This window comes from Ischnura elegans, chromosome 12 (genome assembly GCF_921293095.1).
Source record: "Ischnura elegans chromosome 12, ioIscEleg1.1, whole genome shotgun sequence".
Lineage (NCBI taxonomy): Eukaryota > Metazoa > Arthropoda > Insecta > Odonata > Coenagrionidae > Ischnura > Ischnura elegans.
This window is the reverse complement of record NC_060257.1, coordinates 78,877,513-78,891,751: the sequence shown is the minus strand read 5'-3', so window position 1 is coordinate 78,891,751 and position 14,239 is coordinate 78,877,513. Positions and strand designations below refer to the sequence as shown.

The 14,239-nt window shown below is 39.0% G+C and overlaps 1 protein-coding gene across 3 annotated transcripts in view; it reads left to right on the top strand.

Annotated features, from left to right (window-relative positions):
• Positions 1 to 14,239, top strand: part of LOC124169758 (sodium/potassium/calcium exchanger Nckx30C-like) — a 262,408-nt gene that overhangs the window by 57,169 nt on the left and 191,000 nt on the right. For 2 of the 3 annotated variants that reach the window (XM_046548466.1, XM_046548464.1), the window contains exon 2: positions 9,682 to 9,705. The exons of the other annotated variant lie outside the window; for it this stretch is intronic. In XM_046548466.1, the coding sequence (XP_046404422.1) occupies positions 9,682 to 9,705 (24 nt within the window). The remainder of the gene's footprint in view (positions 1 to 9,681; positions 9,706 to 14,239) is intronic. 3 annotated transcript variants of the gene reach the window in all.

The window sequence follows — 14,239 nt, the reverse complement described above, 5'->3', positions numbered from 1 at the left end:
AAAATAAAACGGCACACTACCCTCATAGACGTGACAATTCCCTTAAACCATAATGTACAGAAAGCACAATCCACCAAAATTAACAAATATGCAGAACTTGCAGCAGAGATCAAAGCCTTGTGGAAGATGCAGTCAGTAGATATATGCCCAATAGTGATAACAACAACAGGAATCACACCGTGCGAAGTTCTACACCAGCTAAAAAAGCTAAACTTGGAGAAAACTCTACCAAAAATACAAAAGTCAGTCATCCTGGACACCTGTCATATTGTCCGACGGTTCCTTTCAATAGAATAATTACGGAAGTAATAACAAAACACAGCTGAACTTGACTTGGTCCGTTCACTGTGAAAAATCCTTGTAAGATAGCAAGAGGGAAAAATGGTAATAATGACAATAAAGAATATGGAGAGTGTTTTAAAAATATCAATCCATCCCTATACATGACAAAAATTTGTTTGATACAGTTTGAAAATGTAATTACCTTTAAACCGGTGGTCTTTTATCTGAAGGAGAAAGAACCTAAGCTTCATGCTATAAAATTTTAAAACCACCGTCTTTATAAATTTTTCTTACTAAAGGTTTTTATACCCCCAGGAGTTTTAAACTTCATACCTGTGAAATTTACTAATTTTCATCGCAAAACAGTGACAGCGACAGTCCATCTCCTCTTCATTAATTTAATATTGGCTTATGATTGATTCCTCATCATTAAGAAATTGAAAGATTTGGATCTCTACGTGCATTCTTTGCCTGCATTTTCAAACCAACGTTGCCATTTATCACATATATACGTATTCATAATTATCGTTTCCTACTGAATCAAAATTGAAATGCTTCAAATTGTGTAATTGAATGAATCAATGTCGACCACTCAGTCGATTCCTCAGTCGATTAGTACACTCTTTGCAGTCACTATGTACACTTACTTGTCGAGCTTAAAACCTAGTTTACTCGTCATATTTGACTGCTATGGCAATTTCTCAGAAACCATTTCGCTGTTGTTATCAACGCAGAGTTCTCTCAAGAGAGCCAATACGCTTCGTTATGGAAACAGTAGAAAAAAAGAAGCGACGTTTGCGAACTAGAAATATTTTTATAATCTCTTCTTTGCGAGTAAATTGGATACATTTGTGGCTTACCTCTGATCCCTAATAGTTAATAAATAGAAAAAAAACAAATCTTAATCATATCCTTTACCTGCGAAGTTAAATCAACATTTACCGCTCGCGATATACCCATAGCCATCTATTCTTGGTGTGTTCAAAGTTGAACTTTTCGAAATCCTCCTATGAAGCGGAAGAAGAACTCTTGCACTCTCCACTTGCGCGAGTCGAGCTTATTAGTTATTGAGAGTGTACTGGTATGCCACTCAGACTTGTAAACCCGGTGCAGAAAGGTTTCTCTCGCTTCCCACCGGGTAATTTGCTCTATGTCTCGCGACGTTTCAGATAGCGACTTGGTTTTCATCCTCAGAGGACCTTCTGAATGCCGCCTCACAAATTTGTCCGGTATATACACTCCGTCCATGGGTCAGGTTTAACCTAATTGGTTCTGTCGGGTTCTGCTTTTTCGCCTATTTAGTTGTTTATAAAGGATGTCCAAGCATTACCGATGTGGAATTCGGAGTCTCGCTTTGATGCTATTGGGATCTATGCGGATCTGAATAACTTCCATGATAAGGCGGTCACAGTATCCATGTGCACGGCAGAGCATTTTTGCCTCCTGTAATATGAGAATCAATGAGGACCATGCCATAAGATGGATCCCCTGCGGATGAAAGGCAAGTCGGTTTTCGAAACGCCAGGAGGCATGGATCAAATTACCCGGTGAGAATCCCGAGAAATCTTTCTGCACTTGATACGCCGGAAGAATATTAGATTTTACATTGTAAACCCGATATAAGAAATGGCTGCTGCTAATATTAACTATCATCACCGTCATTAAGTGTCATCAATTCTACGATTGCGTGGATTCATGTCTCCACACCATTCTAATATCGAATTTTCTATTATACCTAGATGATTATTCTGCATCACAACCTTCATCGCCTGCCGTAAGTATATCATCCGTGGCCTTCCTCTGTCGTTCTTCCTTCATTCCTCCGCCAGTCCGTCAAGGATATATTTCATTTAACTCTCGTGTCCCATGATGGGGCTGGGTATATTATCCCGTCTTATAGCTGAGCTTTTCAAAAGAATTCTCTTCATCAGCTGGCCATAAGAACTAAGCCCCTAATGTATTCGCTATCTCTGAGTAGGAATAGCTAATCATAACGGGAATAAATGCCATTGGTGTGGTTCTTGAATTTTTAAAGAATAATTCATATACATAACAAATGACTCTCACAACTGTGAGTAATCAGCGTTCGGAATTATTCCGTACCGGAATCAATCTCGAACACTTTTTGCACATAACCCCACCGGGTGTGTGTGCTTGACTTTGTTCGGTATTATTCCGATAGGTTTATATTCCGAACGGTTGATTCCGATTGTTAAATTCTTTCCTCCTGTGATGTACATACGTCAGAATTCCTTGCCTCCTCCTCTTCCTCTCTTACCTTCTATTTTTAACTTCTGTGCACGGTCACTCCCTAAAATATTTCCTATCCATTTTGCCTTTCTCTGTTTAATTCTTTTCAGTATTCTTCTTTCTTTTCCTATTCTCCTTAGTACTTCTTTATTCATTACCTTATCTTTCCATCCAATCTTCTCCATTTGTCGCCAAAGCCATATTTTGAAATTTTTTAAGTATTTTTCTTCGCTAACTTAATAATGCGGGGATAAATTTAAGTATATTTAGGTCCAAAAATTTCCCTCTCGTTAGTTTAACTGGCTGAAGCACTTGACCGGGAATCGGGAGATACGGGTTCGAATCCCGGTCAAGGCGAACGATTTTAGGAGTGCTCTTGGGAATCTCTGTGGAGAGATCGGTTTTCAATCCGAGCTGTTGGGTGAACATTTGAAACACAACTTATTACGATCGTGTTGCAAGTAATAGATACTAACCGTTCGGATTGAGAACCGATCGGAATAATTTGAACAGTGTCCTTCCGGACAGTTGATTCCCATTGGTGGGCGATATGATTCCTCGTGTCGTCAGGGTGAACATTTGAAACAACTTATTACGATCAAGTTGCTAGTAATAGAAACCAACCGTTCGGATTGAGAACCGATCGGAATAATTTCGAACGGTATCAAGCACACTCACCCCAGGTATGATTTCCACGGTTCACACACGGGCTAATGTTGAACGTGATAGTCGTTAATATTTGGCTTGTATAGCAGTCATTTTCTACGCGCAAACCATGCTTCTACCTTCATCCATCCATTCGTATAGTGTGGGCGTGGGTCTCAATCCCTCTGCGATGGATAAAGGGGGCCATTCCATTCCAGCGGCCGTGGACGGGCGGAGAGCGTCGGTGGCACGGTGGAGCGCTCCCCTTTCCCCCCCGCGGACGATCCTCTCCCCCACCGACCCACTTTCCTCCATCCACCCCCTGCTTTGGTAGCCGCTCGATAGCATCCAAAGGGGAGCAAAAGGGGAGGAGGAGGCGTTTCCCTTCTTGCTTCTTCTCTGTCCACCCCCATTGTTGCCTCTCTCCGCAGAGCGCGCGGCTGTTGAGGTGCAGACTGCGATAGAGCCGAGGCGTAAGAGAAGAAGGGTTGGTGTGGGAATTGAATGAGCAGGCGGTTGCGGGCTCTCCGAAAGCGCTTAAGTGGGGTTTACCCCTGGAAGTTAACTGGCATACCCATCGACCAGTAACAATTATTACCACGTACGTATGGGCATGGACCGTGAATGGAGTGAGAATCAATAGGGGACGTGGTCGATCTTGATTCGATCTATTATCGAAGTCGAGGTAGTTTGGAACGAAGTGACTTTGAACCCTGTAGGATTCGGTGGATAAATGTGGATAAATACATTTGGAAGCGGCATTGATTTAAAATACGTATGGAAAGATTGTACCTAAACTTAATATTTTGCAACTATTTACTCATAATGGAGTAATCGTTAGCCATGAATTAAAGTATATTTTCTCACGAACCAGGTGGGATGAAACGCCTATCATCTGACAGCAAATTTCAACGCTGTCGGAATCGATGATTATGGATACCTACGGCAGGTAGCGACGTTGATTGAAAATACGCCGGCAGAGGTAGTATCGAAACTTAATATTTTGCAATTATTAACACATAAGGGAGTAATCGCTAGCCAGAATTGAAGTACATTTTATTACAAACTAGCAAAGATTAAGTAAACTTCCAGAACAGACGAAAATCATTTTCCAGCGGAATTTATCTTGTTATTCCACGTCTGCCATAACAAAGCGTATCGGTACTCCTTGGGCATTTCTATCGATTACAGTGGCGGTATTTGATACAATGATATTTTCTTTTTGATGCCATCATGCAGGTCAAATTCATAGTGTTAATTAGGTTTCCGGACGCTTCTTCTAATCGATTACAGTAGCCTCTGACCAATACCTGCCACTTTGCAGACGAATTTCCATTTTGGTTGATTGGAATGAAGTTGAAAAATTATGAAATCTCAGCATTATGACACGAAAGCAGGTTTACCATTGCGGCAGCGTTTTATAAGACGTTATCATTTGAATTCTTCGTATCAGGGGCCAGTGCTACGGGGAATTTCGCGGTGTATTTGCTCGTTTCAGTATCAGGATGCGAATGAATATAGTTATTTTTTATACAATGTTATGATGATAAATATTAAGCCTTACTCATATGATCCTTAATCTTCAAGAATTCCGAGTAAACTAACGAATGTGGTTGAAATCTAGGAATTCCAGTATCGTGGGGTTTGGAGCTAGCTTGCTAGGAATCCTGTATCGTCACTAGCATCCCATCTGGTACATTTGGTCTCACTTTTGGCGCGTTTTTAATTCATTCTTTGTGTACTAAGACATTGTAACCGTGAACTTGTTTAGTTTGCTGGAATTGCGTTCAACAGTTATTCTTATCAAAGGAATGTGATAAATTTTTCGGGAATTATACGAATCGTGTTTTTTTTTCTTTACTTTCGGATAATTAAGTGAAATCCTCAGGGGAAATATATCAAAGAGCAGTATGCTGGATTCTCGATAGCCAAAAGCCGGTGCCATCATTGGAACCGTTACTTCCTTATTATAATTTGAAACGGAAAAAAGTTAGCGAAGCCACTGCCTACGTACAGATTTTATTAATATCTTGATACTTCTTTACGACTTACTTTACTACCTTCTTCACGAGTGCTAAGTTTTGTGTTAATGAAATTTCCGTTGTAAATTCGTATGTGAAAATAAACGTTATCGTCGTTGTCGGTCAATCATGTCATTCAGATTGATTAATTCACCTTGGAATTTGCTGTTTCAACCTGGCCCCCATGTACAAAAGTCGATGCGCTTTTTAGCATGTATTTCCTCTCAGCTTCAGTCAAAGTTTACATTGTTCTGCGGAAGAAAGCTTCCCATTGTTACATAAATACAAATCCAAACGAACTTTGTGCTAGTTCATGTTGGTCGAAGAATTGTGTGATTCTTTGTTAGGGTGGTTTCGATCATTCTTGGTCTGATCCCGTAACTCCTGTTCTCGCTAGTGCCCTTGGAGCTGTGAAAGGTCAAGTATCGTGTGGCATGCAGGCTCAAGAGTTCCGCGTCGCTTCGTATTCGCAAGGGGAAGGGCCGCTTGCTCTAACACGCGTGAAGGAGAGGTGGCTTCTCGAGTAACACAATCCTTCTTTGTGTTGAAAAGCAGCTTCTATTGTGTCTTGACGTCTTTCAAAATATTTGCGCCCTTATTCAACGAGGAAAGGCGGTAATTGTGAGCGAGAGGTATTGTGGGAACAATATGTTTTTTCTCATAAACAGCATTTTATAGAAAAAATATTTTTTTAACCAAGAGAAAGAGTAATAAGGAGTAATTCAGTAATTTAAAAGAGTTTGGGAAGATAATGTACAATAGAGAAAAAACTAACTTCTTGAAAATTACTAAAAAAACAAGCACTTTTAGAGAATTTCCTTAAGTGTGGATTGCGATATTTGGTAGGACTGTGGAACAGGCAGGGCGGGACAAGATGCAGGTTGAGGAGTATTCGAAATATAAAATAAAAGATATTGCTCCAAATGTATTTGAAATGCAAAATTTAAATACCTTGGACTTGAGTATTGGAAAACATGTTACATAATAGTATTTCAAATACCTTTTAAAGTACAACATACATTTTTATCGAAACCAAGAGAACTTAAAAAATATAGCTTCCCTTGGCACGTCATGGATAGCTGCTAACATGAAGAAAACGGTTCTAACGAAAACAAAGTAATCCCTGAAGCATCATGGTACATAAGTGTAATCAGAGATACTTCAAAAGTATTTCACAAGTGTATTTTTTATTTTAGAATGAGAAAATACCACAAACATGTATTTGAAATTAAAAATACAAGATACATTCAGGTCGCGTATTTGAAATACCAAATACAAATCACAAATATATTTCAAATACGTATTTAATAATACTGTTTCGACGCAGTATACAATGCCATTCTGAAAGCTGAAAGATTTTCTTCTCTAGGGCAAAAGAATTTGAACGTAAAATATTAATGTATTCGAGAATATGTTTACAGAATTTCAACAGTTTTTCTGTCCCGGTGGAGGCATTGCGACTGGTTCTACTTCTACCACATGTCTGTACCCCTCTCCCCCAACAAGTTTGCGGGCCCTGCAACTTGTAGGCATTGCGGACTTTACGGAGTGAAACAAGGGTGCTGGGGTTAACGTGGCCCGTGGTACGTGGCCCAAAAATTGGGTTATTTCGGAGCGGAAACCTATTTTTTGAGAGGAATGGAAAGTGAAAACTCAAAACCCTGAAATTCTGTAGTGTTATCAAGTCGTTGAGAGGATTGTAGATTAGCATAGCTTCTAATTGCTATGGCTGTGAGACGACTTTGGTAAAAATTATTTCGGGACGAGGCATTGTGTAAGATAGTCGTGATAACCCAACCTAACACTTTTCAACACAACCTAGCCCAATTCAACCTACTCCAATAGTAGCCATCCTCCTCCAACATAACCAAATCGCTCTAATGTAAATCATTTAAAGCGCATTCCAAAAACGCCCATCCAACTCTAGCACATTACAACCTTCGCCAAAAATAATCCAACCCATTCTGACTTTATCCAGTCCTACTCCGCGTTAACCAATCCACCGTACCCTTATCCAAGACATAGCGGCCCTTCATAATAAAATATCGCAGTAGAAAGTTCGATAGCAAGCCAAGGGAAAGGAGCCAAAGTAGATAAACTCCTTGCTCGCTGAGCCACCTGGTAAGGGACGAAGGAAGCATAGAATGGCGGACGCCAAAAATTGAACCTTCATATAGAAAAAGTCATGGAATTACCATACACGAAGGGGAATGGAATTCATTCCATGCCGTAATTCTTTTCGGGTTGTCGTCCGGGTGGTTGGACCCATCTCCAGATTTTCAGCGGCTGACACCGTTACAATTATTAGGGGTGAAGAATGTGCTCAATGACAGAATAAGAAGACGGTTGCAGTGTGAGCTGCCGAGCCATTAACCCAGATGACAACCCAAGAAGACTATATAAAGTTTCCAGCTTCACTTTATGGAATCGCGATACAGGGGAATAAAATCACTTTGTACGTTCCATAATGTATTTCAAGTTTTTGAGAGGATAGTAGATTCATTCAGCATTAACCAAATCATTCCAATGTAAAGCAGCACATTCCAAAAACGCCCATCCTACATATAAACCTTCGCCGAAAATAATCCAACCCATTCTAACATTACCCATTCCTTCTCCACGTTTACCAGCCCTCCATGTCATTACCCAGACACAGCAGCAGCGTAATATATTTTGACACCCAATGCAGGTTTAAATAAATTAAATAAATGTACGGTTTGGAAAGTAAAATGCTATTTTTATTTCCCTTTAGCCCAAGAAGAAATTCTTCATACATATACACCAGGTAACCCTCAAATATGTTGAAAATTATATCGTTGCCAAGGGACCTATTTACGCAGCAAGAGTGGAGTAGTATTGGTACGAAAGCGTACGACTAGTACACGAAAAAATTTCCCCATCGAGTACCTGTCTCTCCAGATGACCGAAAAGCATTCTGCTTTGCTTCTTCACACCCGCACACTTCTCCAAGCCCTTTTATAAGTCAAATTATGATTGTGTTTGTTGAATAGTTCGACTACGAGTGATTACTCTGGCTCTCTTTCATTTCACCTTTCCTCGTTCTTTTTTCTCTCTCTCCTATTTTTCTCCTGAAAGCTTTCTTCGGTTGTCTGCCTTCAGTCAACGTAGAAGAGAGAAGTCTCCGGGGGTCGCATAATATGGATTTTGCCCCCGAGGTTGTGTTTATCTTACACCATTTCAGGACCAATTGATTGGTAATAGCTCCTCTTTACGCTGTAGTAAAAGGAAAAAAATGAAATAAAAGGTGGTTGCACTTTTCCGCAATTATTTAATGTGTGCGATGCGTTTCGACTCACAGAGCCACCATCTGTCAGCCGAAACAAGTAGTACGCATTTAATAATTGTTGAAAAGTGCAAATACCTTTTATTGAAGTATGTCAAACTTCCACAATACCACGCAAGAATCGGTTGAGCTTAGAAGTGAAAGACTTTTTCGAATGGTACTGAATCCATCCCGGGCTTTATACATTGGGAGGCTTAAATTATTGCATTAGAGTGATATCAGAGAAAAAGATTTACCCAGCCTGTCACACTTACTGTTTCGATAGCACCTGCAGGGACCTGTGTGAAATGTGTGTTGGCGCATCAGCTATTGCCTATAACGCTTGTTTGGGAATTTTTAAGATGACTCATCGTTAGTTCTAAACTTTTTGTGCCGCAGAAAACGTTAAATGCTGCTATTATATACACCAGTGGAATTTCGTACTAATCCAGTTGAATTCAAATTGAGGTATGTTTTCACCAAGATGGTATTTCATGCAGATTTCATAGAATTTAGTAAAAGAAGACACCCTCTTCCATTTTTATCTCCTCAAACTACAAATCAGGGACCGAAATTTATTACAAGATTCCTTTTCTGGAAAAATATGGAGAATTTTCCCATGAGTAGAAACTTTTTTGAGTTTCAATAGTCTTATTATTTTGTAATGCTAAGACATTTCATTAGCCTCTTTCTTATATTACCTGTGTCAATGCTGTAGGGATGTTATCTTATATACTCTATGATAAGTAGTTTTCTCTTGTAAACTACTCTGGTAAGCATTGGATTCGAGCGACATAAACTGACTAATAGATTATTTGAAAGATGGATTTCTCTATTACTACATATTAATCATTATTAATGGCAAAATCATCGTTAGTGAAATACTGCATCCATGGTTACTTAACCGCCAAAAATCTGTATAATATGTTTAAACAGATACCCCATTTATTGACCAAGTATGTTATAATATAGCAACTAGATATATTTTGGTGGATAACGTCATTTCGGATGTACCGCATACTTTCTTTCAGTGTTGCAGTACTACGATAATGGAGAATAAAACTGCTTGAAATGATTTCGGCCTTCGTTTATCTCCTTCTTTATTCTCTTATCCTTTCGCCTCTGTATCTTTACTCTCTTTCTGTCTCTATCTTCCTGTCTGTCACATGACACTAAAGAATATCCTCTTCCGTTTTCCAGCACCAGAGCGCAGCACAAACGTTGGTGAGTGTCTTACCCTTTGCTTCATACAGGGATGATGCATCTCTTTAAACATTTTTATTCTTCCATTCAATTTTTTCTTTATATTTTCTATATATTTTCTTTCTTATACATTCTTTCTTAACATTTACATTACTATTTCCTTTCGTTTATCTCCCTATCCCTTTCGCCTCATCCGTAGTTATCAGATGGAACGATTAGCGAGTCAAATTGAATTGTTGTTACTCTCTAGCCAGCCAGCGGCTGACCCAGGAAGGGAAAACATTTTTATTGGTGGGATTCGAAATTCCTTTTTGACGTGAAGGAAACGCGCTCTTAGACGTAAAATACTAGTTTGAATATCAAGTTGTAAATCTAGTGCTGTAGTAGTTGCTGTAGTGTGAATGATAGTTGTACTAGTTTCAAACGGATTAAAAAATGTCTTCTACACTGATTAACCCACCTACAAATGCGCGTCAGCGTCCATGGATAGCAATTGGGCCGTGGATGATATTTCACAGGTGCTTAACGAAGCTGGGTCCGCCTCTGTAGGTATTTTCTATTATCAATTCCTATAAAGTATTCTTGTAATTTGAGTAGTTTGCACGCTAGTTCGCTTTCTAATTAGTTATGCCTGGCATGGTTTACCGCTCTCACACGCGGGACAGCATTCATTTATTTTCGAATGTCGTCGCACTCTCTGGCCCAGCACTACCCTCCCCACCTCCATTCTCTTCTCCTCTATTTCGTCACCAACTATTGTTGTTTTCGTGGTTCGGGTGGAGCGCCTTTGGGAGGCCTCATGCGCGCCACTAGCGCCTCTAGCGTCGCACCCGAAAAGAGGCGCGGGCGTTCAAGTCTCCCGGCGACGATCGAAGCTAGCGGTGCACATCGGAGCTCCCGGAGTCTACTGCGCGATATTTAGTCCGCACCGAGGTCACTGAACTCTTTGATAATGGGATGCCGGTAACCTGTCTACGAGTGAATCCAAGATATTATCCAACCGGTAATCTAGGGAAGGATCTGGAGAATTTCGGTTCATTGATATGCATTGTAAATGAAATCATATTTATTCTAAGCTCATGTAATTGACTTGAACTTGATATGGATTGACATTCACTGAGGCTCTATTTTAGATTATAAACAATTAACAAAAAGCTATTCCTACGTTCCAGTTTTACGCATTTTCTCATTTAAAACATGTTATAGTTGACCATTTTGGGAAGCCACTGTTTGGCTTCAGCTGATCCCGTTTCCGGCCTACATTTTTCGCTATTCTGTTGTTTTAAGTTTTGGCTAGGGTTCCATTATAATCAAAGTTGATCCCTGGTAAGGTGAGGTTTTAGCCATTTTCAAAGATTTTGTTGTAAAGCTTCTTTGCGGATGTCTATTTGGGTAATAATCGAGAAAAAAATTAATTATTTAAGAAGATTTAAGGCAGTTTCGCAATAGAAATTTTAAAGCTATCTATTGTGCTAAACGGAAAAAAAAATCATGGAAGTGCTCTCCGAACTTTCAGAAATGGCACCAGACGAGCGAGTAACCGCTTTTAGGCCTCAATTTATCTCGCGATCATGAAATACATGTCGATGAAGTAATGTGTTGAGAGAACTGAGCAAAATGCAGAGCGGTCGGAAGCTGTAATGCACGTAAAGCACCTTCCTTCACTCTTTTACTCCGCTCTGATTTCTTCCCTTGGCTTTCTGGAGGCCCACCCGCTGACTTCACCACCATCACTTGCTCGTCTTTTGTCCAATCACACGCCGAAGCGCCAGTTAAGTACCCCCAATCGTTTACATATGTGATTGCATCTAATTGGGGTAGCAAAATGTTTAAAAGGGTAGTGGAAAATGAGCACATGCTTAAATATTGACCAGCGGACCACCTAAGTGTAACATTGGAATTCCAAGCCATATTAGGGAATTCGACATTTTTTGTAGCTGGGAGCGCCGAATTTCCTTTACTCGCAGCCCATGCACCAGCTCCGTCGAGGAAGAGAAAACGCCCCTTCTATTACGCACTGCAGATAACTGTTTCTAGAATCCAAATTCATTGAAAATGCATAACAAATTTCATAATTGGCGACGGTAATCGTAAACAAGTGCCCGCCTGTGTTATCCTTCCACTTTCGACCACGGATTTTCGGAGTTAGACTTATCCAGTCTCAAAATTGTCTACTAATAAGTGTTTGCTAGAACTTCACGTAGTAATGCCATAACGCATCACTTATTATTGCCGTTTTATTGTAGTTTTTAAGTGGAGGAGACTCCACAATAAGGTCTGATCATCACATTCCACGTCGATGTTTTCTTCAGTTTTGTGTTTGCGGATAGGATTCACACGCACTAATACCTGCGTAACGCACTGCTTGGAGTACTATTATGTGTTTCAGATTGATTGTTGATTTGTAGTTTTAAATCACCGATGCTCACTTGTTCCAGCTTAATATATATTATTGTTGGATTGGAATGCATCAAAGAACCCGCCCAAGCAGATTAATAATTCAATTGCTTCGTTTTAAACTCTCTCGAAGGCCATACTAAGGGGCCTAATGTGAATTTTCATTTAAAAAAAACATTTCGTTTACTTCTTTTGTAATCAGAGCGAAGAAAAATTTGTTTATATTTTTTCCTACATCTTTCATTAGTATGTGGAGTAGATTTTGGGATTTTTTTTGTACTTACTTATCGAATTTCGATATGCTATCAAGTGAAACCCTTATATGGGCAAATGATTTATTATGAATAATTCTCACTTTGATAATCGTTGCTGATCACAGTGCCATCAGTACAAGCTAACTGCTCGACTTCAAAGCACACGTTACATGTTGTAGCTTGGAATTGTAATTTTTCACTCAGATTTGCACCTTAAGCCTTCATCCCACGTCGTCATTTTGGTCGATTTAATTTCTTTATTTTAAAAAAACATTTTTATTTAATTTTTACAACTCAGTTACTTCTATTTCTTCGGAGAAAACAGAGTTTAAGCATCATTTATGACATCGTCATTAATTAAAGACCTTTGTTTCAGCGTTTAATCATTTTCACAAATTCACACAGTGCATCAGCAGAAGCCGCATAAACCATGTTACTCGTTCTTTCTTGGAGATGTAATGGACTCCGCTTGAGGTAATGTCAATCTTTATATTCTAAAAACGTTGAATGTTTGGGTGACTGCGTTCCGCTGGAAGTGAGAACGCTCCAATTTTGTTGATTTTGGATGTGAAATTCTCGCTTTAGGTCTCCCTTTCAAAGTCAACATCTTGAAGCATTTCCCTCATCCTAAGTGGCCACTATGGCTTTTCCCCGCGCTTTCGATGGTTTGAAATAAGTTTTTTTCAAATCCACGCCACGAATCTGTCAGCTATGTGCCGAAAATTATAGATCTTATCTGGCATTGTGTAACTGGTGTAGAATTTTCTTGTTCCTCATTTTGGCTCTTTTGTTTGGGTTAAAAATATGAAATATGACCCGGTGATATCAGATTTGGGAAATGTATCCTCCATGAATATCTTAAACATTAAATTGGCGAACCTTGAAATGACGATATGAATATTAGAACAGCATTCTTTACGGCAATTCCCTCTCTGTTTAACACTTGGAGTACTTCTCGTTACAGGAAGTAGTCACATAAGTATTTTAAAATTGAAACGCCTGCGAATCTGCACCTTGAGGAGAATTAAGGGAACGATATCGTATTTTACCCATATCATTTTTCATTCCTAAAAATGTCAGTTACGGGATAGTATTGTTAAACTGATCATTCCGAAATAAAAAAAATTAAAAAACAATGAATTTCAGGTATTTAAATACGTCATTTTAATGATTCCACGGTTCATGATTGCCATTCAATCGCATTTACCTTAATGGTATTTGCTTATTTTTTACGGATCAATTTTCAGCTTATAAGGTCACTAAATTTCTGGGACTAACAGAACTTACAAAAAAAGATGAGTATTTTGCCCCGCGGATAGGTTTTGCAATTATTTATCCTCCTAACAATGATGTACTTCATAAATACCAGCGGGGACTCAGTAGTCACATATCTCCAACGAGCATCTTCTTTTCTGTTTCTTTTTTGTTCACGGCTGGTGTCCTGACATGGCTGGTGTCGGCGGCTTGCTGGATGCTATTAAGATGTAGATGAATTAGCCGGGACAAGAGAGGAATTAGCTCATAAAAAAGCTGTCTTCCTTCACAAAACTGGGCAGAGATTTAAAAAATTAACTTATCAATTAATAAAGGAGACTAGGAAATCCCAACATCCGTTATTCTGTCCGTTTATACCTCTCTAATCTCATTAGATATGTAAAACAACATTTTAACCTAAAGGGGTATTGTTTTTTTGCATAATCTTCCGATATTGAACCCAATAAAAGAATTATATTGCAAAATTACTCGCACTAAACTTTTAGGAGAAATAACAATAAAATTTTACTATTAAAAATTGCCAATAATAATTGTTATAGCTAATCTATAATGATAATATTGCGATTTTAAGGTATAAATATAATTTTTCTCCAATTAAGGGGAGTAAAAAAAGTGATTTTGAGAATGAA